At 36.8% G+C, this 25,713-nt stretch overlaps 1 protein-coding gene across 1 annotated transcript in view; it reads left to right on the top strand.

The window, feature by feature from the left end:
• The window catches only part of CMSS1 (cms1 ribosomal small subunit homolog (yeast)), a 326,190-nt gene that overhangs the window by 286,514 nt on the left and 13,963 nt on the right, over window positions 1-25,713 (top strand). Inside the window, exons 2-4 of the mRNA XM_004675257.2 lie at window positions 3,868-3,956; window positions 17,543-17,614; window positions 20,569-20,698. Of these exons, the coding sequence (XP_004675314.1) occupies window positions 3,868-3,956; window positions 17,543-17,614; window positions 20,569-20,698 (291 nt within the window). The remainder of the gene's footprint in view (window positions 1-3,867; window positions 3,957-17,542; window positions 17,615-20,568; window positions 20,699-25,713) is intronic.

The following is a 25,713-nucleotide window of genomic DNA, read 5'->3' as shown; positions in this document are numbered from 1 at the left end:
TTTTTTTTTTTTTTTTTTTTTTGCTTTAATTCTCTCTTAGAGAATTGGAGATAAAATGGACCCTTGGTGACTTTCCTTCCTGGACTGAGTAAGCCAACGGTTCTGAGTGGTACAGGCCTGGCTTAACCTCCTCAAATGCCAGTCATTGTAGAAGACATGGGTACTAGAGCCACGCTGGATAGGTTGGGTCCCCAAACCGTTCTTCCAATAATCTCTTAATGGAAATCACAGAGTTGTAGAGAGTATTTTTATCTCTTGAAACCAAAAAAAATCACAGACTCAAGAAACAATTAATATATTAAACCTATGGTAATGTAACAGTCTCATATGTTAAAAAGTTTCAGATTAAATATTTTTTTTGAACAAGAAGTAACTCAAATTTAACAAAGTATCTTAAATATTTCCGTTGGGTTTCTGTTGCACAAGAATCACATACTTTGTAAAATATGTTTTTTCCAAGTAGATTGCTTAAATACAGACTCATCTTTAGTTATCAGATTCTGGGCAAAGGAAGAATATGGAATTTTTTTTTAAATAATACAATAGTTTATTTTTACACCATTTTGTGCACTTTTCCACTCAGTTGTTATCCCTTTGGGCTTCCCATCAACAAATCACCCAGAATATGGAATTTTTTTAAAAGGAGCATGCTCTCTGAATTTTGGGGGATTGATTTTGGTAACTACTTATACCTTATCCTTTTTATCTTAAAATGATTTTTAAAGCTAAAATAAGGGTAGATTGGTGTGAGAAAATATATATTACGTTTATAATAAAAACATAAATAAAGCAAATATGGGGATGCACTTTACTTCCACTTAACTGTAAGCAAGTACTTGCAGTTCTCATGAGTGCCTGCAGAATGTTTATAGTCACAATGGAGAAAAAGGCTAGCACTTATGCAATTATCATCACTCTGAGGAAGGATAAAATTATGTGCTATTTTACAAGGTACATTTAGTGCAGAAGTGCAGAGACAAGAGGACAAAGGAGGGCTGTGTGGTCAGCTTAAATTTCCTAGAAAGATCCAGAGGAAGATGGGTTGGAAAATGGTTAAGAAAAGTAGGACCCATAGATAGAAACCAATATAAGAAAATTAACAGGATTGAATGTGGCCTTTTTCTGGGGAAGGAAATCCCCCAGGTGAGAGTGCCAGATTTAGCAAATAAAAATACATGACACCCCATTAAATTTGAATTTAAAATAAATCGTAATTTTTAGTATACTATGCAGTATTTGGGACATACCTATACTAAAAGTGTATTCAATGTTCAAATTTAATGGAGCGTCCTGTATTTTATGTGGCTACCCTACTGCCAGAGCTTTACTTTTTGAAGACCATCAAGGTCTCCCTGTGTTAACAGCAGTTCTCTGAACCTCACCTCTTATTATATATAATCCCTCCCAACCAGGACAGCAATAGAGAAGTACCCCAGTAGTAGGATGATGTTCTAGACTAGTCCACAGTCAACCACACACCCACTTAACTTGTTGAGCATAGTGATTTGGGGCTTCCAGAAGAAGAGGATGGATTTGAAGACCTTTTTTAATTAACCTTTTTAAAAAATTTTATATTATTTCAGATTTAATATAATAATTTTATATTATTTCACTTTTAGGAAACAACAGGGAGAGATACAATAAGGAAAGTGTATCGGTCACTGATTACTCCCTTTGCCAAGGCACAGGGTATTATCGGCAAGGATATTCACATTGGTACATTTAAAACAGAACATTTTCATCCCCATAAGAATCCTCCTTTGTAGTCAGACCCACTTCTTTTCCAGCCCACCCCATTTTTAACTATGCTGTTTTCTTCAATTTTGTGGTTTGAAGAATGAACATAAATGGAATCACATTATATGTAACCTTTTAGGATTGAATTATTTCACTCAGCATTCTCTAGTTATTCATCTAGACTGATGCCTGCAAGGATGCTTCTTTTTTTTTTTTCCTGATTCGTATTCTATGATTTGGATAAACCATATTGTATTTAACCATTCAACCCAAATGAAAACGTTTGGGTTGATTCAAGATTTCTTGCTAATATAAATAATAAATAAAGCTGCTATAACTCTTCAGATAAATGTTGTTGTATTAAGTATATCATTTCTCTGGGATAAATTATTACGAGTGTAATGGCTTAGCTGTGTGTTAGTTAGATTCCTTTTTTTTTTTTTTTTTTAAGAAACTGCCTATTTTCCATTTACAGAAAGGAAATGACTGTCATTTTACATTGTCACTAGAAGTGCATGAGCACTACAGTTTCTCTGTAGAAAGTGAAAATTCTTTACTTCTTTCCTTATAGGTTCTTTGGCTGGTCCAATAATTAATCTGAAAGAGGATAGATTAATAGGAGAGAAACAAAACTTATTTCATATAAGGCTCAAAGAAGTGACCAAAACAGGCATCTTTTATTCCTTGTAGACAAATAATATGTTTGTGAGAACTGACAAAGGAATGTTTGGCTTGGGGTACACATTGGGGGAGTGGTAGCAAGTCTTGTTTATCCAGTCTCTCTGGCCCTGAGTTCCCATTCTGTGGTGATTATGGACATCTTTCTACCTCCTGGTACAGTGAGGATGTCTTTGACATGGGAAATTTTATTTTCTGCTTCCAAGGACACAGAGAAAGGTCAGTGTTCCTAAGTAAACTTAATTCAGTATTAAGAATTAAATATGAAAATATCCCAATAGCATTTGGGGTTGATTTATTTCTTCTCTGCTGAATCTTTACCAGTATTTGGTGTTGGTGCATTATTTAATAATAGTTGTTACAAGCTTATAGTAGTATCTCATTGTAAATTGAATTTGCATTTTATAATAGTTAATAATGCAGAAAGTATTTCCATGTACTTATTTGCCAATATTTCCAGGGAAATGTTTGCTCATGTCTTTTCCCACTTTCTAATTCAATTTTGTTTTGTATTTGAAGAATTTCTTATATTTTCTATACCACTGGTTAATCCTTTGTTAGATGTATTGTTTGTAAATATTTCTGCTATTTTGTAACTTTCTTTTAACAGGATCTATGCAAAGGAAAGATTTTCAATTTTAATAAAGTCTAACTTATCAAGTCTTCTTTTTATGTTATATTTTTGGTAGCAAAATTAAGAACTCTTTAAGTCCAAATACTGAAGATTTCCCTTATTTATCACTAAAATTTTTACAGTTTTATAATTAATCCTCTGATCTACTTTGAATTAGCTTGTATAAAATGTGGAACAGGTTTTAATCTAAATGTGAATTCAAAGTAGTTCACCCTATTTCTTCAAGAGATCTTTTTTAGAAACAGAAAAACTATTAAAACTTATTTTTTTCTCATAGTTAAAGTAAGAATTTCTTTTTTTCCATTGTTGAAAGATTTAAGATCTTAAAATAATTTCTTATTATATATAATCCCTCTATCACAATCTTCTAACATTCCCCTGGTGGTCACACCTGGTGTCAAGGGCTGGCTGGTTCTCAGAGCAAGTCCTATTACTTGCGGGAAGGGCCTTGGACTCAAAGAGATATGAGTTCCCAGGTGTGAGGCCTGAGGCAAATGGCTTTACCCCTACAAACCTCAAATTTCTGATCTGAAAATGAGTTTAATTAATCTGTAAAATCAGTATGAGTGCTCAATAATTATCCTTTAAAGTTAGTTGTAAAGACAATTTCAGTTTACATTTTTATAGATGTTGGTTAGCCATCTTGGTACATCTCTCTCTCTTCACTCTGGATGCTTTCCTTAAATTCAGTTCACTAAAGGTAAAACTATTAAGTCAAGGGATAGAACCTTCTAGCAGTTTAGTACCAAGATTGCACAAGCAGTGGGAAAGAGACAGACGGAAACACTTTCCTAATTTTTTAACTTTATATTTTCTAGAAGCATCAGATGGTGAAGAAGGACAAGATGCTAAAATGATGTCACAGGAGATAGCTCCAGCTCCTGTCCTGTCAAAGAAAGCCAAACAGGTGATGTTCATTACTACTGGATTCTGAAATCAGCCTCTTCTACCCCTCTGTAACACTCCTGTGACTAATATCAGTTATTGCTGAATTGAAGAGAAGATTTCACCTTTTCTGCTTTGGAAAAGGCCCTGTTTCATTAATTATAAATCAGCAAGGTTTATTTTTCTCTCTAACTTTCTTTACAATGTAAATGTATTTTTTACAACATAAATGTATTTTATAATGCTATCTTACAGTCTTAGCCCCATTTTCACCAAAAATATAGTCTTACTCTTTTGGGTACAAATAACCAAAAAATAAGCAATATTATTATCCTTCACACCAACACATGATTACAGTGCTATGCCTTGCTGCCAGCAGGCTGCCAAGATCTCATTTCTACCCAAGTCATGATCTGTAGATGAATTTTTTATTGTTACTACTTTGTCAGTCACCACAAATACTGTGCAAGGCACTGTGACTTACATGGTCCTCACATGCACACTCTAAGGTACCTCATTTTACAATGAGCCTGATCACCTCAGAGCTACACTTCAGACTCAGGGCACCCTGGCTGCTGTGCACCAGACCCTGCGGCTGTGCTTGTTTCCACTTCCCTTTTTTCCTGTACTTCCTCTTTCAACTTGGGGAAAATGGGATTCACCAAATCTCCCTGTACTTTGCTGGTCATATGTTGTTGCTACTTTCTGCTAAGAAAAATCATTCATTACAAAAGCTTAAAGTTTTCCTGCCTGTTTTAACCACCTTTCTCTTCCTCTAATTTATGCCACTGCCAAATTGCTTTGAAGAATCCAAGTGCTAGGCAGAATAAATGCACAAACCCCTTTCTCCAAACCTAGCCTTATTTCCTTAGCTGGAGAGTCCACACAGAAATCAACTTGTGCCCCTCTGCCTCATGGGGGACACATAGTGCCCCTGGTGTCCCTACCGGGCTGTACCTGGGGAGTACAGTTTATCTGTACATTTCCACAGACTATTACAGAAGCTTTTCTATAATTGGCTCTCATCACAGTTTTTCTCACCACTCTTTGCTTCTCAACCTTTTATGCCCCGGCTTCTGAGTCATCAGCTCCCACATTGCTGCCTGCAGAAGTCTTTTGGCCTCCCTGATCCAGCATCCCTCCCTTCGTCCCCCCCTTAAAAGGCTGCTCCACCTTGATATTCAGAGTTGGCATCTCTTTGCCACCCCTAATTACCCAGGGTTCCTCTGACTCCTCTTTAGACTCTCCATTGTCTTGATCCCACTGCTCTTCCCTGAACCTCATCTGACCTAAGACAACTTTCCAGCCAGGCAGGCTATCCTTTGTTGAATCCTCTTCTAGTTGTTAGGCACAACAAACCTGAGTCTCCAACTAATGCATAATCATCGAAGTTTCTTTTGTGTTCACTATAGTACATAGCACAGTGTTAAGCACTTGACTCATTTGGCAGATGTAATGGGGTATTTATCTTTAATAGTTATTATATTTTTTTCCTGGATTAAAAAAAGAAAAGAAATTAATTTCTGTTATATTTAAATATTTTTTGGTAAACTACTTACTTTGCTGTTTTTTAAGGTTTCTTTCTTTCTTTTAATGCTGGTATCAGAATTACCTGGCATTATTCTACCAGCAGTATTATACAGTTAGGCTTTATGATTCTGCTGAGAGAAATGCTATTCCCTCTTTTGTCATAATTGGGCCTCACATTTCTATTACTAAGTCCATGCTTCTCTTCCTGCCAGTATTTCAAATAGCATACTTATAACTTTACAAAGTTATTTTATCCATGCAACTACATCATCTCTAGCAACCATTTCACATCTAAATAACCATCTTTGGCCTGCTTAATAATGTGAGTATAAAGATGTGCCAGCAGTTTTTTTTTTTTTTCCAGTTTTTGCTTCCAAAATAAAAGATGAATTTCCCTACTCCTAACGATTGCATCACCTTCTCCCCTCTTCAACATCAGTCATTTCAGAGCCAGCGCTAGTGACTGTGATTATGGTTCCCAGAACATAATCCCTTAGGAGGGATTTCATGACATTTCACTCATGCCTCGATGATGTCAGTAGCTTCTCAGTGGTTCCATGACCCATCCTCTCCCTCTCAGAGACCACACTGGACTTCTTGAGCTAACTTTTTATCGGCCTCAGTCATAAAGCAGTCTTCAGCAAGTACTTTCACCTTTCCCTCCTTACTCATCTTTCCTTACTATTTTGTTTCTTTACGATTTTGTTATCTGATTATTGATTATTCACTCTTTATCTTCAGGATTATGCTGGACTATTTTAAGAGAAAACAAGACAACTTCCTGTCCACTCTCTGATTTACCTTCACACTTCCCATGTTGGTGTCTTAATTCTGTTCCTTGGTACATTAAAAGTTGCTCCAAAAGTTAGTAGTTCACAGCAAACAAAAAAAAAATCATTATCTCATAGTTTCTGTTCTGTTACCTCACAGACATGGCTTAGTCCCTGTGGCTCTGCAACTCTCCTTAGCTGCCTGTCAAATTGTAGGCTGGGGATTGGAGGTTCATCTGAGGCCAGTCTTCCTCAAAGCTTGCTCCTGCAGTTGTTGGGAGATCTCAGTTCCTCTTCAATGAGATTCTTCTCAGGGTTGGCTTATAACAAATTCATCTGGCCTCACCCCTGGCCAAGTAAACCCAGAGTGAACCAGCGAGAACAGATAGGTCTAACAGAAATCTCAATGTTTTTGTAACCTAAACTCAAAATTGACATCTTGTCACTTATGTCACACTCTGTTAAAAACATTCAGTAAATCCAGTCCACATCAAGAGGATGGGGTAAACACCAAGAAACAGCGGCCTTTGGTAGCTATCCTGGAATCTGGCTACCGTTGTCTGCACTCTAACCCTCAGGGATCCTCCCCATATGCAGATTAATTTCACCCCTCCCAAGGCTTGCAAATGTCTCCTTCACTACAGCATGAGCTCAGTGTCCATAAATTTAGAATTTCACATTCTAAATCAAGTGTAGATGCAGTTGAGGTTCCTTACCTTTGATTTTCTAAGTATACTTCTTTGAGTATATTTTGTCTCAGCCAGTGAAACAAAAGAAACAAGTTTTCTCTCCCCCCACATGCTCAACACAGAGTGGTAGGACAAGAATAGAATAAATTCTATAGCCATTTCTATTCAAATAGGAGGCGCAAAGTGTATACAGCATTCTGAAAGTGTTGGGAGTCACTTGATTAAGCTTTAGACCCAGGTTTTAAGATTCTTCCATTGTTCTCACTTAATGTTCTTTGTTTTGTCCTTTTTGTTTCTTTTTCTTTTCGGTTGAATAAAAGTAGTATGTGTTTGTAACTGAGCAGCTCTTTCAGCCTGCTTCTTGATAGTAGATTTCCTAGGATTCAAAGGCCTTTCCTCATTTCATTACATCTCTTACCCAAAACTAGAGGTGTTTCTGAACATATCTTACCTTTAAACAATTTGGTGCATGTCTTGTGATTCTTACAGGGGTTCACTCCATTGTACAGAAGTCACACCCATAAATTATCCAGATAAATCCTTCCCTACTATAAACCCTGATGAGACAATTGATACAGGATTCCTCTTCACCTTCCTAAAGAAAATTTGAGGTATCTGAGAACCCCACCTTTACTTAAAGAGTCTTTGAGTGACTAAATAGTACTCTCATGTACCACTTTGTTCTTTCTGAGGTCTTATCAATATCCTGACTTCTTTAGCAGTTTTCTCAATTTAATTTCCTTCCTTTTGCATGTCCTATAAACCACAAGAGAAAAATCAGGTGATACCTTCAACACTATTTAGAAATCTCTTTGGTTAGATTATCCATAGCTTTGGAAATATTTCCTATTTTCCACATAAAAGAATCTTATTGCTAAACTTTCAATCACTACACTACAGGCTTCCCTTTTCTCTAATTTCCAATACAATTTTCTGTACTTAATTGGCCAACAGGCATATGAAAAAAATGTTCAACATGCATTATAATCAGGTAAATGAAAATCAAAACCACAATGAGGTACCAATAACAAATGATGGCAAGGTGTGGTGAAAAAGGAACTCTACTAGAATGCAGACAGGTCCAACCACTATGGAGCCCTGTGTGGATGTTCCTTAGACTACTAAAAATGGAGCTACCATATGACTCAGCAATTTCATACTTAGGGATCTACCCAAAGGACAGAAAAACATTCATTTAAAAGGGTGCTTGTGACCCTATGTTTATTGCAGCACTATTTATAATAGGTAAGACTTAGAAACAAGCCAAATGCCCAAAAATAGATGACTGGATCAAGAAGATGTGGTAGAGATACTATTCAGCTACTATTAGTTTATCAAAAAAAGATAAACCAATGCCATTCACAGTAAAACAGGGCTAAAAGGGATCATGCTCAGTGAAATAAGTCAGAAGAAAAAAGAAAATATCAAATAGTGTCAGTTATAGGAGGAATATAGGGGAGCCAAATAAGGGATCAGGGAAAAGTTAATAACAATAAAAAATACAACAAAACTAAACTAAAATAAACAACTATAAGTCTATGGGGGAGGGCGAGGAATCAAGGCAAGGGTGGGAAGAACACCGAGGACTATTGTGAGGGTGCACAGGTGAATTGGTAGAGGAAATTCCATGGAGACTACAACTGAGAAAAGAAAGCAAATATTGTACAGAAGTGAAGAGTGATGTAAAATATGTATGAATAAATAAAGTATGAAAAAATATTTTCTGTACTTTCTGTAAGTCCTCACCCACAGTGTCCTCAGAATACAGAATTTCTTGAATAATGTGTTCAGGTAAACTATCCACCAGTTAACATACTTTGACACATCTCAAAGTAATTTGTAAAATGAACTATAAATCACAGCAAAAATAATTCTAAGGCTATGAAAAAAATATGGTGATTACCACAGGGAGAGGAAAAGCAGATGGGACAAAAGGGTGACAGAGTCAATTTGGTGGTGGAAACAGTACCAAATTGGTGTCAGATGCAGTGAGGCTTTTGCATATGTTGAAGAGTTAAATTTTCTATGGTGTTGTCAACCAATGGAAAATCAACAAAATGTTACTTAAAGAAAAAAACAAGAGTTTATAAAATCCATATATGTCCCCCAGTGCTTCAGCATGCGTACCATTAACAAAAATTCAGTGTGTGTTACCACACCATACCCATCACCATGGCACCGAATGGACCATTGAGCACTCTTCATTGTTTATTTTAAAGACTCTTTTTCTCTTTTGTAAAGCTAACATACAAAAAACTGCACAGAAATCAAATGTACCATTCAGCAAGTTTTGACAAATTTGTATAATTTTATAACACATACCCTTACAGGGTAAAGAACATTGTCATGTCCCTAGAGCCCTCTCATGCCTCCTCCCTACAATCCTCATTACCAACTATGTGCTTCAAAGGCAGCCACTGTTCTAATCTTTTCTTTGAAAAGATTCATGTTGCCTATTTTGGAATGTCATGTGAATGAAATCATTTAAGATATATTCTTTTGTTCCAGATTTCTTTTATTTAGTTCAATATTATTTAAGTTTATTTATTTTGATGATAGTGTTTTTTGTTTTGTTTTGTTTTAATTGCTGAGAATATGCTAGAGCTGCCATGACAAAATACCTCAGACTGAGTGGCCTAAACTTATTTCACACAGTTCTAAAGACTTGAAGTCCAAGATCAAGTTGCCAAAAGATTTATTTTCTCCTGAGCCTCTCTCCTTGGTTTGCAGGTATCTGCCTTCTTACTTTGTCATCACATGGTCTTTCCTCTTCGTGTGTGTATATTGCTCTTCCTGCTGACATGAAAGTATAGGTCCTATCATTAACTTCTTATGAATTCTTTTAATCTTAATTATCACCTATTAATAGTCCCTATCTCCATACATACTCACAAAGGGGGTTAGAGCTTCAACATATGAATTGGGAAGGAGGGGCAATTCAGTATTATTCAATTATATGAATATACCACAGTTTGTTTATCCATTCTTCCATTGATGGATATCTGACTCGATATTAATTGCCCATTTGAATATACATTTTAATGCATATTCTTACTTATCTCAAGTAATAGGAATGGAGTTGTTGAATAATGTTTTATTTTATAAGATCTGCCAGACCTTTCCCCAAATGATTGTACCATTTTTTTGCACTCCCACAATCTGTTTTGTGAGAGTTTTGTTTGCTTACATCCTTGTCAACATTTGGCATGTTGATCTTTTAATGTTAGATATTTTAGTGGGTGTATATGGATTAATTTTTAACCAAACCCAAAATAAACTAAAAATTCAGTCCTAAATTGTTGTTTATCACAATAAACATGCTTGTTTTCTTTATAAAATAAAGCAAACTTTTTTTTTGCAGGAGGTTATTATTTTTTTTTAATTATTACAAAAGTTTATTTTTACATCATTTTGCACATTTTTTTTTCCATCTCGATTGTAATCCCCGCAGGTTTCCCATCACCAAATCACCCGTGTGCCACCACCATAGTCCCATGCATTTCCCTCCCTTCCCCCCTCCCTGTTTTTGATCCCATTCCCCACTCAACCCCCACAACATGTCTCTGGTATATGGTTGTTCATTATTTTTGTTATTTTCTCGCCTGGTTCATTATATTCCTGCTATGAGTGAAACCATCCGGTATTTTTCTTTCTCTTTCTGGCTTATCTCACTAAGCATGATGTTTTCCAGCTCCATCCAAGTTGCTGCAAAAGACATGTGTTTCTCTTTTTTGGTTGCTGAGTAATATTCCATTGTATATATGTACCACATCTTTTTTATCCAGTCATCTACTTTTGGGCATTTGGGCTGCTTCCATGTTTTTCCAATTATAAATAAAGCAGCAATAAACATGGGGGTACAAGTACCTTTTTCAATCAGTGTTTTTGTGTCTTTTGGGTAGATACCTAGGAGTGGGATTTCTGGGTCGTAGGGAAGCTCCATGTTCAGCAGTTTGAGGAACCTCCAAACAATTTTCCATAGTGGTTGTACTAGTTTGCATTCCCACCAGCAGTGTAGGAGAGTTCCTTTTTCTCCACATCCTCGCCAACATTTGTTGTAAGCAAACTTTTTTTTAAGATTTATTTATTTATGCATGCAAGAATTGGGGTACAGGCCTGAGGAGCAGGGCGAGGGGTGAAAGGATTCACCAGAGATAGAGTGGGGAGCAGAACAGGCAGATTAACTGAAATACACTAATAAAGGGAGCAACAGGTGAGAAGAGGTCTGCCATGCCATGTGGGTCAGTCACCTCCTTGGCCGGGGATTGAACTCATGCTGCAGTGGCTGCTGATAGCTTCATAGTGTTGTGCTTTGACCTGTTGGGCCACCAGGAAGGGCCCTGTGTTTTTTTTTTTTTTATTTTTACCAAGGTAATAATCAAACATTGTTGAACATTTTTTTAAATTTACTTATTTATGCATACAGAACTAAGTGCAGGCCAGAGGAGGAAGGGTGATGAGAGGATTCACCAGAGACAGAGTGGGATGCAGAGTAGGCAGGTTGACCAGTACACTGCTGAGGGGAGTAGCAGACCAGACAGGAGAGGTCTGCTGCACCATGTGGATCACCTCCAGGTCCAGGGATCAAACTCACATGAAGTGGCTACGGCCAGCTTGCAGTGCTGTGTCCTGACCTGTTGCGCCACCAGGGAGGGCCCATTGTTGCACATTTTAAATGAAAAAAAAAAAAAAAAACAAGATAAGTCCCTGCACTTATCTTGTATTTTTCTTCAAAGGCAATCACTTAACTTTTAGTTATCTGCCTATTTGTTACCTTGTAGTATATTCCGCCATTTCTTGTTTTATCAATTTTTGACATGATTTATTAACTTTCTAAGGTAGCATAGCTCTCTAATGCACCCCCATTTCCTCTCTGTCATCTCCCAGGTTGACACAGTTTCACAGTTTAGTTAGCAATTGTTACTGTCTCATTATTTATGACCATGAAAATGCTGTTCAGTACTGAGAAAAGGAGGATCTATAATCATCCCTGCTTTTTATATAACTTTATTTTCATGACATTAATAATTACCTCATTTCTTCATTTGCCTAGCTTGCTATGTTCCTATTGTTAATTATTTCCATGCGTTCCAACATCTCTTCCACCACATGCCCATGAATAATATTTTCCATATGCTCAAATAAATTGTTCTTTCCTACAGGCCTCCACACTCCTTTTCCACCCTGAACTGATTATACTTTAGACCTGCTAAGCTACTGAGACTTCTCTTTATCACTTATAACATTCTTCTGGACTAGTCTCCTTTATTGAATCCTATATCTTTTTGGGGGGATTAGTATATAACCTTCAGTCCCAGTAGGTATTACATTTTTGAGACTTTTAATATCTGAAAATGTCTTTGTGTTACAATTAACTTGATTGACAGTTTGACTGGGTATAAAAGTCTACTTTGTGAATAAATTCTCATAATTTTCAAAGCACTATTCCATTGATTTCTAAAATCAATTATTACACTGTGAGACCCATACCAGTCTTGTGGTATAGATCCATGTTTGTGTGTTATTTTTCCTTTTTTTGAAATTTTTAGAATCTTTTATCTACCCATACTCTTCACAAATTTAACTAACTGTGATGCTCTTGGGTATAGATATTTTTCTTATCCCTTATATTGTATGCCTATGGGCTTTCAATTTGGAGTTTCATGTCTTAGAATATTCCTTCAGCTCTGAAAAGCTTTTTTATTTCTTTTTTTTCTTTTTCTTTTTTTCTTTTTAAATCAAGGTGGTATTGGGTTTACAATACAGTGTATAATTCAGAAACATAGGACCTGTATGTTACATCACATCCACCACCTAGGTACCATAGAGTGCCAACATAGTGCATTGTGCTCTTCTCCTCCTTCTCTTTTATCTTAACCCTCTCCTTCTAGTAACCTGAGTTTTACTGTCATATTTCTAGAGTTTGTTTTAGGTTGGTGTTTTTGGCTTGTTTTTTAATATTCTACATATAAGCAAAACCATCTGGTATTTATCTTTCTCCTTCTGACTTATTTTGCTTTAGTATAATCCCTTCAAGTTCCATCCATGTTGCTGCATGTGGCAAGATTTCATTCTTTTTATAGCTAAGTAATATTCCATTGTATGTGTTTATATCTGCTATATTTTCTTAATCAATTCAGCTTTCTTTGGGTACTTAGGTTGCTTCTATAACATGGGTATTGTATGAAAAGTTTTTCCTGTACTATTTCTTTGATCACCCTTGCTCACCTCCCCTATCACCCCCTCTCCTGTTTTTATGAACTCTTTTTCTATAATACTATTACTGGAATATTGACTCTCCTGGACTGATTATCAGATTTTTACCATTTTCACATTTCTGTAATACTACCATTTTCAAACCTTTCTCCTACATTTATGTTATGAATTTATTGTCATAATATGTGTTTTCTGATGTTTCCTTTATTATACTGTTTTTTTCTTGCTTCTTGATGGCAGATTCTACCCTTACCTCTGAGAATATGAATTGTAATTGATTTGAAGTACCATCCCTTCTCCCTCAGGGTTCTCTTTTTCTTTGTGTTGTTTATTTGCTCTTATGTTAGAGATTTTACTTAGCTGTATGATGAATTTTGACTGTATATGTCTGTATTATAAAGGGATAAATTAAAACATTGGTGGGAAATTTGAGTGCATGAGTTGATTAATGAACTTAGTGGTGTGATGATCACATAACAATCTAGACTTTTTCTTTGGGATTCCAAAATGCAGTTGTCATGTAGCATTTCTCTTACACCATTAATATTCCCGGAGAATTCAGTATTATTCTGACTGAAATATATATGCCTGTTTGAAGACATCTTGAAATAAAAACAGGAAAATAAAATGAGTCTCAATCTCTATTACCCTATTGCCACTGTGCAAGATTTCTTGGTTCACTTGTTCTCTCCAGAGAATAAACATACAGTCTGCTGCCAGGATGAACAAGATGAGAGGAAGCAGTAATAAGATAGTTGTTTGGCTGCCTAGGCAGGAGACACAGCCTACTGGGAGTTAGAAGGGAGGCTAATCATTCTAAATATAACATTCAATGAATTTTTTTTTCCTTTTAAACCTTTCACTTTCTGCCATGTCTGTGCCTTCAGCTACTGAACCTTTTCAGAATCCAAGAGTTCAGTCAGATTCACTTACTGTTAGTGTCTATTGCTCTAAAAACCCAGGTGGTAGGTCTCTTTTTCTGCTAAAGCACTTCCATCAGTTTCAATCACTTTCTAAAAAGTTTCTGAAATCTCCATTACTGTTGACTGTTGTTCTCTTTCCTAGTCTCTTCGTCCTTATAGATTGATACCTTTTCAGTTTCCTTTATTTTTCAAGTTATTGGTATTTTAAGGTTAATTTGCTACATTTAACCAGAAGAATCATTTTTAGTAACTTAAGAAATAATTTTTGACACTTTTTTTCTCATATTGAACTGAGATGCAGGCCAGAGTTGTGGGGGTAAAAGGATTCACCAGAGAGAGAGTGGGGAGTAAAAAAGGCAGATATACTGAAATACACCACGAAGGAGAGCAACAGGTGAGATAAGAGAGGTCTGCTTGCCATTATATGGGTTAGCTCCCTGTCCAGGGATCAAACTCCATCTGTAGAGTAGATATTGCTAAGACTTAACCCCTAGGTCACCAGGGAGGCCCCAAACATGTCCCAATTATTTAAAACCTTAATTTGTTAAATATATATATATATATATATATATATATATATAAAGAGTGAGAGAGAGAGAGAAAGCATAAGTCTGCTAAATAAACTACATATTCAGGCTACATATTTTCCCCCTTTTTTATTATTAAAAATAATATATTATTTATTAAAATAATGTTATTTATTTAGCAATTATTTAAAAATAATGTCTTACATCATTGTTAACTTTTGGACTATATTTGATTTCTCCCCTCAGGTGTAGTCCCTGTGGTTCTCCGACCACCGTGGCACTTGTGATCCAACACTAAGCTTGTCCCTTCCTCATTCAGACCACATTTTATATTGCTACATTTCATATGAAAAAATGGTATTGAGGGCCTCCCTGGTGGTGCAAAGGATTAAAGCGCAACACTATGAAGCTGTCCGCAATCACTGCAGCATGAGTTCTATCCCCAGCCAGGGAGCTGACTCACGTGGCACAGCAGACCTCTCCTGACTCACCCACTGCTCTCCGTAGCAGTGTATTTCAGTCACTCTATCTGTCCTGCTCCCCACTCTGTAGCTGGTGAATACTCTCACCCCCCCCACACACACACACACACATCTCTGGCCTATACCCCAGTTCTTGTATACATAAATGAATAAATCTTTAAGAAAAAAATGAAGCAACTAAAAAAGAAAAAGGAATGATACTGCTCATCAATGTTCAGATATATATAGTTGGAATCCGTTTCCAGGAATGGTTAGTGGACTTGATTTGAGTCTTCCACCTCTCCATACTTAGTAAGGAGTGTATACATAAGCATTCATAAGGCTGCCAGCTAAATTTAGGGGTTTTCAATAGTATAGAGTTGTATTTCTTCATTAAGCCATCACATCTCATGGAAATTGACCCCTTAAACTTGGCTTCTTCATTAGCACTCTTCCTCATCCAGCTTTTGTTGTTCTGGTTGTTCCCAGAAAATGAAATACTACACTGCATTTTCTTTAGAATGATCTAAACATTTGAACCTAACATTTAAACCTGATGTAGTATCTGACTAAAACAGTTCATCAAACATCTTTCTTTTTTCCTATGCATGATCCAAAATTCCTTTTTTTATATTTTCTTCTAGAATTGGAGAATTTAAATCCTTATAACTGAGCTCATTTCCTAATTTAATTTGTGTCAGGTTTGACTGACTGCAAACCTAGCATAAATATAACCCAGTACACTGAATATACTTAGAGAGTATTCCCATTTGCTAAAAGAGAAAATAGAACTGCTTTCTACATATACTTTCCAAAATCTGTATACTGGTGACAATATCCTACAGTATGCCTTAAGGAATATGCTTATCATATCTAAACCCATGCCTTAGGAGCATGAGCTGAATGTTGGCCTGGTCTAAAATTGAACTCTTATGACTATCTGGCAGCTTCTGCGACATATTCGTAACCTTGGCCCAGCTTCTAGTTGGCATATATCAGTATCAAATTGTCTTCCTTCTGCAGCCACGAGACAGCCTACCTTTCTAAATAAGAGAGGTAATAATGTCTTGCTTTTCTTTGCTATTTTGCAATTGATCTTTAGATTTTTTGTTTTAATTAAAAAGAAGCTAAAATTTAAGGATTTCCATGTTACTTTAATCCTGAGTATTTTGAATCTCTTGCTCTACTAACTCAGACAGTTTTAAAACTGTTGGTCCTGTCTGGCGTCTTGAAAAAATTATGTGGCATTATATCTCTCTCTAGCTTTGGGCTATAGGACTTCTTAATCTGCAAGCTGTCTGCAAGTTTTAAAAGAACGCTTCATCTGCAGTCATTTTAAACAGCCAGTGGAGACAAGATCGCTTTAGTTAGTAACTTAGCAGCTTAAACTGAGTACTCTCTAGTTGGATGAAAATTTAATCAAGGAAAAAAACTCAGAATAAGTTTTTAATTATATTTTATATCTTACTTGGCAACTTGTTCGAAAATGCTGCATAAAACATTCAGAACAGGAAACATTTTATATTGCTGCTTATGATTAATAAATATGGAATGTGAGGCATTCTATTTTATAAATCAAGGTCTTAGTCCAAATTTCCTGTTTTTCTACACTTAAAAAAAAAACCTGAGTGTAAAAATAACACACAAGTTTTTTAGGTACTAAGGAGTCAGCAGGCAAAAGCCATTATTCAGGATGCTAAGACTTTTCTGATCAGCATCAGAAACGTTCATTTTCTAGTCACTGTAGATAAGGAATTTGGTGCAGCTGGTTTTATAAAAATATGAGTAAGTACCACTTCAGATTTTCTATGCTTTTTGAGAAGAGGAAAGAAAACAGATAATACAAAAAAATAAACCAATGTCTTGCAAATACAAGCTCATACATTGTTGGTTCATGGAAAACACCAGTCACCCTTGTTACATCTATTACTGCCTGTGTTTTACAAACCTGGCCACTGTCTTCAATGTTTAATACCCTAACACACATAGGTGTGTTAACACCAACATATTTTGACTTTTGTTTCGAGGTTCCACTCAAGCTATCTACACTTTCTGACTTTCAAATTTTCTCAGCCCAGGGCCCTCCCTGGTGGCGCAGCGGGTTAAAGCACTGTACTAAGAAGCTTAAGGCCACTTCCGCATGAGTTCAATTCCCGCCTGCCCCAGAGGTGACCACATGGCATGGCAGACCTCTCCTGACCCGCCCGCAGCTCCCCTCAGCAGTGTACTTCGTCGATCTGCCTGTTCTGCTCCCCACTCTGTCTCTGGTGAATCCTCTCACCCTCCTCATCTCTGGCCTGTACCCCGGTTCTGTATAAATAAATAAATCTTAAAATTTTTTTTTCTCAACCAGATACTATCATAGGTCTTCCAGAATCTGTCTACAAAAGATTAGCAATTCTGAAGAATACATGAATGGCAGAAGGCACTTTGGGATTATTTAATACTTCATTATGCTAGAGTGAACATTTTCCATTTATGTTTCTTTATAGCCTAAAGAATGTTTCTTGATACAATCAAAGAAAACAAAAGAGGATGCCACCAAGACCAGGAAGAGGAGGAAGGTAATAATAATGCTTCACACTTTACATAGTCTGCTCTGAAGGGGCACTCATTGTAACCTCCATTTAGAGATAGAATAATTGTAAGATTCAGTAAGGTTTGGTAATTTTCTGGGATCACTAATAATAAGTGTTTCTGTTAGGGCTAAAAATAAATTCTTCTGATTCCTATTTAGGTCTGTGGAACATTAGACTTCTTTGTTACCCACCTTGTGTTTTCACTCTGGTGGGAAGCCAACCTTAAGTTTCTAATTCTAGATAGGGTGCACAGTTATCCTGCTTCTGACCCTTTTGGTCCTGTCCAAGAAAAGAAATTTATCAACTTTCTTTTCTTCCCCAAATCCATTTTTAAAACTTCATATTTTAGAGTATTAACAAAAAGAAAATATTAAGTAGATTAAGGTAGTATAAGACTGACTCTAACTTGAAACTATAATTTAAAGCCAAAAGATCACCTTACATTTTGATACTTGTCTGTGAGTATAGGAAGACTCCAATTCTCCTCTGCAGTCTGATGGCTCAGCCTTGGAGGAAATGTGGCTAGCTTTGACCTTCCACCACAGTTGTGAAAACAGCAGTGTAATTTTCTTCCTGCCAAGTTGGGTCTACTGCTAAAGTCAGGAAATATGATTGGGATTAGAGGAAAGAAGATGGACTCAAACCAGTTACTGAACAGCAAGCTTTTAGAAAACTGAGAGTGTGTGCGCCTCTGTTTTCTTTGCTTGCAAATGGCCAAATAGGAAGATGGGAGATGCCAAATTGGCTGAGGTTTGGCAAGTCCCTAAGGAAGTGACTTTAAGTTCTCTTTGATAGTTCATACACTACTGGCCTTCAGGAGCGTTAAGTTCTTGTGACTGAAGGTCATACTCTAGCTAGATAGTTAGCCTTGGCTGAGGTCATGCTAAAATGTGCCCGCTGATGACATAATTTTAGAAGTTAATTCATTTGACAGGACTTTGACCATTCTTGGCAGTGGTATAGAAGTGAAGATATTGTGCAAGGAGGAAAAGTTAAGATGTGGGGGTTGGGTAGGGAGAGTCTCTTTCTGGATCTTTAGTGAAACAGAAGGAAATGAGAAAGGAAGTTTATGATCATGGTTTAATGAATGATTGTGTGCTCTCAGTATATTGCAAGTATTCAGTAAATGTTACACAAATGAGTCTAAAACAGTAGAGATGTTGTGAGTTATTACTGTTTCTTGTGGTTCTTCCTTCCATAGGGCAATGTCAAGTCTGTCTTTCCAAAAATGAGAATTAAGGTTTTAAATGCCTTCTCAGTGGCTCCTATGCTATGATTACTCCTACAATTTTTGCCTTAATTTCAGAAATCCAAACTGAAACTTAGCACATTAAAATCAGGGCAGGTAAGAAATTATCACAACTCCCAGGAATACATGTTGTCTAAGCTTAGAGAGAGGTTTCCACAGTAACAAAATTTCTTGACTTTTAATGGAAAATAACACCCTATTCTGGAGACTCCTACAAGTTTCAGTAAATTTTTGGGCTTCTCCTGAAAATCATAGACAAACAGTTACACGGAACATTTAAATCACCCTTTCAACTTTTAAGAGCATTACAGGCATACCTTGGAGATACTGCAGTTTCAATCCAAACTTTGACAATAAAGTGATGTCATCATAAAGTCAGTCACACCAATTTTTCTGTTTCTCAGTTATGTTTACACTATATTATTATATATGATATATATTATAGTCTGTTGAGTGTTAAATACCATTATGTATTTTTTTAAAGCTTTATTTATTTTTATGCATACAGAACTGGGGTACAGGCCAGAGATGTGGAGAGTGAGAGGATTCACCAGGGGCAGAGTGGGCAGCAGAACAGGCAGATCGATGAAGTACACTGCTGAGGAGAGATCTGCCGCGCCATGTGGTCACCTCCGGGGCAGGCGGGGATTGAACTCATGCGGAAGTGGCTTAAGATTCTTAGTGCAGTGATTTAACCTTCTGTGCTACCAGGGAGGGCCCAGCATTATGTATTGTTAAAAAAACAATGTGCATACCTTATTTTAAAATACTTTATTGCTTAAAAAAACAGTATGCATTATCTAAGCCTTCAGATGAGTCATAATATTCTTGTGGATAGAGGGTCTTATTAAAAACCCAATATCGGCCCTCCCTGGTGGCACAGCGGGTTAAAGCACCGCACTGAGAAGCTGAAACCACTTCCTCATGAGTTCGATTCCCTCCTGCCCCGGAGGTGACCACATGGCGTGGCAGACCTCTCCTGACCCGCCCGCTGCTCCCCTCAGCAGTGTACTTCGTCGATTTGCCTGTTCTGCTCCCCACTCTGTCTCTGGTGAATCCGCTCACCCTCCACATCTCTGGCCTGTACCCCAGTTCTATATGAATAAATAAATAAATCTTAAAAAAAAAAAAAAAACAAAAAAAACACAATATCTGCAGCCCTCCCTGGTGGCACAGTGGGCAAAAGCGCGGCACTGCAAGGTAGCCACAATTGCAGCGGCAGCTGCTTCAGTGCTAGTTGGATCCCCCCACCCCAGGTGATCTACATGGCGAGGCAGACCTTGCCTGTTTTGCCCTCTGCTCCCCTCAGCAGTGCACTTCATCAGTCTGCCTGTTCTGCTCCCGACTCTGTCTCTGGTGAATCCTCTCACCATCCCTGCTCCTCTGGCCTGTACCCCAGTTCTGTATGCATAAATAAATAAATAAATCCTTACAAATACACACACACACACACACAATATCTGCAGAGCACATAATGTACAATAAAACCAGGCATGCCTGCAATTATTTAATGAATATTTATTATGTTTTCTCAAATTTATTTGTTAAAAGTCATATTCACACTTCCTATCTATCACCAAAACCTACGTACAGTACCAGAAGATTGATTCTTAAATACCAAAAGAGTCCACCTATCCTAAGCCAAATGGCATTCTAAAGTGTCTTCTCATTTTTTCTTTTCTTGTCTTAGAAGAAAATTACTGACATTCTTGCAAAGTCAGAGCCAAAACCAGGAACACCTGAAGACCTGCAGAAGCTGATGAAGGACTATTATAGCAGCAGTCGCTCTGTGATTGAATTAGAAGAACTAAACCTGCCAGGTACAAAAAGACTTGTTTTTCTTTTTCCTTTTGTTTTTCCCCCTTAGTATTCTAAGGTTAGTTATTAAGCAGGCTCCAGTTCTAATTGCTGTCAGTTTTCCTAGGAATGAATAGTAAAACAATTTAATCTTTCCTCTCCTATGTATTATGGCTATACATTCTCAGCTGATAGTGAATGTATTTTCCATGTGTTAATATTCCTTTCTTCTATCTAATTGTTTTAACTGTTAGAAGATTTATTAAGATGATAAATCATACTTATTTGGCCTACCAGAACCTTTTTGTAATTGTATTTTTATTCAAAAACTAGCTTTTGGATGTGTATTTTTGTTAGCATATTTTTGAAGGAGTACATATCCTCTCCAATGAGAAAATACATTTTAAAAAAGATAAAGCACACATTTAAAAGTAGAGCTGTGAGAGATTGACCTACTCATCCTTTATAAACAAGAACTTTAACTATAATAAACACTTTCATTTTGTTGTCCTTGTCATGAATTTCTGGTCATAATCTTGTTTTTAGGGTGTTTTACTATCGTAAGACAAGTATAGAATTCTGCGTTTTTAGCAAGTGACACATTAACCCAGGCGATTCTTAAACATTAGTGTTTGAGATCTACTGGCTTAGAATATTCCTAATTAAGTTAAAAGATACTACAAAATTCTTAAAACAAATGATTTTAATTAATTTCAAAATTATGATACATCTTCTAACTCCTTTGTACAGAGATGAAAAAAAAAGAAATTGTCATAAAATCAAACCAGAAAAATGTCTGGACACCGTTGCCTCAGAGCTATTTATAGCTACTAGTGCTATCTAATACTATCTTTTAGAAAACGTTATGTGTAGCTTGATTTCCTCCTCCATTACAATTTTATGCTGTCTAGGACTTCAGAAGCTAACAGCCCCTTTCCTGAATTTTTATAATTCTTTTGTGGTGTCCTTAAAAAAAAAATGCACATTGAGTTTGGAGACAGGAGTGCGCTATTTATTTCTCATCTCAAAAGAATACCCTTAAGGAAATTGAAAGAGTGTGTTTGCACATGAAGGAGACATGGAGTTTGAGACTTCAGGAGCCCAGATTTCTCCAGCAAGTAGAAAACCCTCCTGAAGTATAGCAGCTCTTCTGGAGGAGAGTCACATCCTGGTCCCTCTATCTCAGAAACCTAGTGCCCCGAATATGCCTGTGTCCTTCCTTCAGCTGCATGTATTTCCTCGCCATCGCTGGTCTCCAGTGTTGTGATGGGCTTATTTCTTAAACCTTAAATCTTCAAGATGCAACTGGTTTGGTTTACCACAATTCAGTGGTCACTTTTCCCATCCACTTCTTTTTTAGTTTCCCTTCAACTAAGGAAGGATTTGTGAGATAATAGAACCACTAATACTTCGTAACCTCATAAATTATCATTGCAAACTTCAGTTCTCTAGAATTGTAGAGTCAAAAGACCAGAAGGATTTGAGCTCCATTGTGAGTTTATATTATTACTACATTAGAATTTAGTAATACAGTTAGGCAAGAATATGTGATCATGGCTTGGCGTAGGGAGGAAGAAAAACATGTTAAAAATATCATTATAGCCAAAAAGAACAAGGTTTCCTTTTCAGTGAAGAAATCAGGTTATTTAAGACAGCAAATGAAAGCATCAGTAGAAAGGGTTAAGAAATAAGCCCATCACGACATTGGAGACCAGCGATGGAGAGGAAGTCCATGCAGGTGAAGGAAGGACACACAGGCATATTCCGGGCAGACTGAGGAAGGAGCATAAATACAGGTGGGTATAAAAAATAAAATATTGTTCCTGTTCAGTTCACTGAGTGCCTAACTTGGTTTTGATTTAAGGTTGTTTTTGTCTGTAGGGTAAGAACATGTCTTTTCAATTAATACTGTGCACTGTACACTGTTAATGTCATACACATGGGCACTTAATTAGGTTTCAAGGCAGGAGTTGCTTGGAGCTAATTCAGCTGTCCTCCTGAGAGCTGCAGTGTGGTTTAAATCTGTGCTAAATGCCTGTGGGCTGGCTGCAACTGAATTGCCCAGGAACTTGAAAAGCAAATTCCCAGGTCCACCCCCAAGGAATTCTGACTCACTACACAAAAGGGGGCCCATCCCAGGAATCTGTATCTTTTGGAAAGCTCCCCAAGTGAGTCTAATCATATCCAGGCTTGGGAAATTACAGTTTTATAGACCATCAAAGGCTCTGGAAGCAACATCTTTGAAGTTAGTTACTCACATAATGTGAGCTATATATGCTGGGTCACACTATAAACTTCATTTAACTTAGTCATAATTTAATGTATTACATTGTCTATTATTGTGTTGTTGTGTAGTGTGTTATATTATGATGTGCTATTCCTACTCTATATACATTCCAGTTTCCTTTCCCCTTATATTCACTCTATTAGTGTTTTAAAATAACTATGTATTCCTGTAAAATGTTACATTGTGTGAAAGCACATTGTTTATCTGAATGATGTTGTGCTGATCTTTTTACTCTGTTTCTTTTCAGCTCATTTTCAGAATGTCTTTGTGGCTTTATGTACATTTTGTTCATTGTTTCTAAATACTACATAGTATTGCAGTGATTTCATCCACCCAGCGTTGTTCATCCATTATTTCAAATGTGGACACCTCCCTTGCTTCCAAATCCCCACTGTCCATGCTGTGTGTATCCCTTTATATACCATGTAGGAACATTTTCCATTATCCAGGAATGTAATAGAATTACAAGTTGTATACATCTTGATTTTCCTACTTTTCAAACTAGATGTATGAGTGTACCCTCTCCATTTATAGTTCACAAAGAATTTCTATCATCCTACATTGTAAAAATGTCTACAATTTCTAAATTGCCATTCTAATGTGTACATAAGATGTTATTTCATCAGTCTATTAATATGTACGTCTATGATGACTAAGGAACATATCTCTACATAGATTTGTTAGTTATTACAGCTTTGCTTTTGTAAGTTGCATGTTCCATACATTTGGAAATGAAAATGCTTCACTAGTGCATTGAATGATATGTTTCTATTTCACTACTCTAAGAAATTGTGGACAATTAAATATATAATTACTGCTGCTATAATTTTATTTTTTCATTGGTGAAATAATAATTAAATCCTTTACCTTTTTTTCCCCATCGCCATCCTTTATACCACTTTAACCCTTCCTCCCTTCCCCTTTGCTTAAGTTCAGGAAACTGAATTTGTTTTTTGGTGTCTGCTAGTTTTTACAAGCATTTTGCTTTGTCAAATAATGTACTAGGTAAATATCCAATATTTGTTGTTGACACTGTGAATTGCTTTACAACACGTGATTCTGACGCCAGTGTGCACTGTTAATTTAGCTCTTGAACCACCACCACCAGTTCTTGTTCAGGAAGCCGAAAAAGGAATTCACAGACATTTTAGATAAGCAAGCAAAAACAACCAAACTTTAAGAAAGTAAAGTTTATTTAAGGGAGAGATTTATTTTTTTATTTTTTTATTTAAGGAAGACTGTGCACTGTACTTAGGAGGGGCAAAGAAGCTGTTGTGGGCCTGTGTCTGGGTATTTAAACTTTCCCATAGCCATACTCCTCCCTGCCTATGTGCCATTTTCCCAGCCCTGATCTTAGTTTACCTCCCCTGTCCAAAATCATTCTCTCAAGATTTACTGTCCTTGCTTAGTTCTCCTGAACTTTCTGACTTCATCTTGAGTATGTTTTGGTTAGCATTTTTTTAAATTTATATGTATATGTATGTGTGTGTGTATATATATATATATGTATATACATATTTACTTTATTTTTCATTTTAAAGTGGTTTACTCCCTCCCTCTAGATCCCATAGACTCTCCTCCCCCAGCAACTGTGCACCATCATCACATCCCCTGTGCTCTTCCCTCTCTCCTTCCCATCTCTCCCCTCCCCCCATATCTCTGCTTTATAATTGTCTGGTTTTTGTTTTGTTTGTATTGTTACTATTTTTTCCCCTATGTCTTATTTGGTTCCTCTATATTCCTCCTATAAAATGAAACCATTTGGTAATTTTTTTCCTTCAGACTTATTTCACTGAGCATGATTGGTTAGCACTTCTTAGAATTTACTGTCTTTATATCAGCAGCCTCTTTAACTCTTCCAAAGTCCCTACCAGCACTGTCCCTGAAGCTGCCTAATTAACCCTAACTTGCCTTAGGACTCAATTCCCTCAACTCCTTCCATTTTGCTATAAATTGAAACATTTCATATTTCCATTGGCTGAATAGTATTCCATTGTCTGGACATACCACATCCTCTTAATCCAATCTTCTATCAGTGAACACTTAAGTTATTTGCACACCCTAACTATTGAACAGAATGCTGCAATAAAACACTTAAAGCATGTCATTTTTTTTAAGTTGGTAGTTTATGTCCTTTGGATAGATACACAAGAATGGGGCTACTAGGTTATATGGTATTTCAATTGTCAGTTTATAAAATAAATCCAAATTTCTTTCCAAAATGTCTATACCAGATTACATTCCCACCAACAATGAAAAGGGTTTCTCTTTCTCTGTATCTTCTTCAGCAATTGTTATGGAGGGTCTTTTTAATATGTTCCATTCTTGTGTATTTGAGATGACATATTATCTGGTTTCCCCCTGCATCTTCCTCATTAAAAGTGATGATGAAGAGGGCCCTCCCTGGTGGCGCTGCGCGTTAAAGCACAGAGTTAAGAAGCTAAAGCCACTTCAGCATGAGTTCGATCCTGCCCCGGAGGTGACCCACATGGCACAGCAGACCTCTCCTGACCCGCCCTCTGCTCCCCATAGCAGTTCAACCTGTTCTGCTCCCCATTCTGTCTCTGGTGAATCCTCTTAACGCCCTGCACCTCTAGCCTGTACCCCAGTTCTGTATGCATAAATAAATAAATAAATCTTTTTAAAAGAAAAGTGATGATGAGGGAAGAAAAAAAAGTGATGATGAAGGCCCTCCCTGATGGCACAAGGGGTTAAACACAGTACTATGAAGCTACCGCAGCCACTATCCCT

This window comes from Condylura cristata, unplaced genomic scaffold, assembly GCF_000260355.1.
Source record: "Condylura cristata isolate star-nosed mole 26May11 unplaced genomic scaffold, ConCri1.0 scaffold00003, whole genome shotgun sequence".
Taxonomy (NCBI): Eukaryota; Metazoa; Chordata; class Mammalia; order Eulipotyphla; family Talpidae; genus Condylura; species Condylura cristata.
Note: the sequence above shows the minus strand (reverse complement) of the source record. Positions and strands in the feature narration are given on the sequence as shown.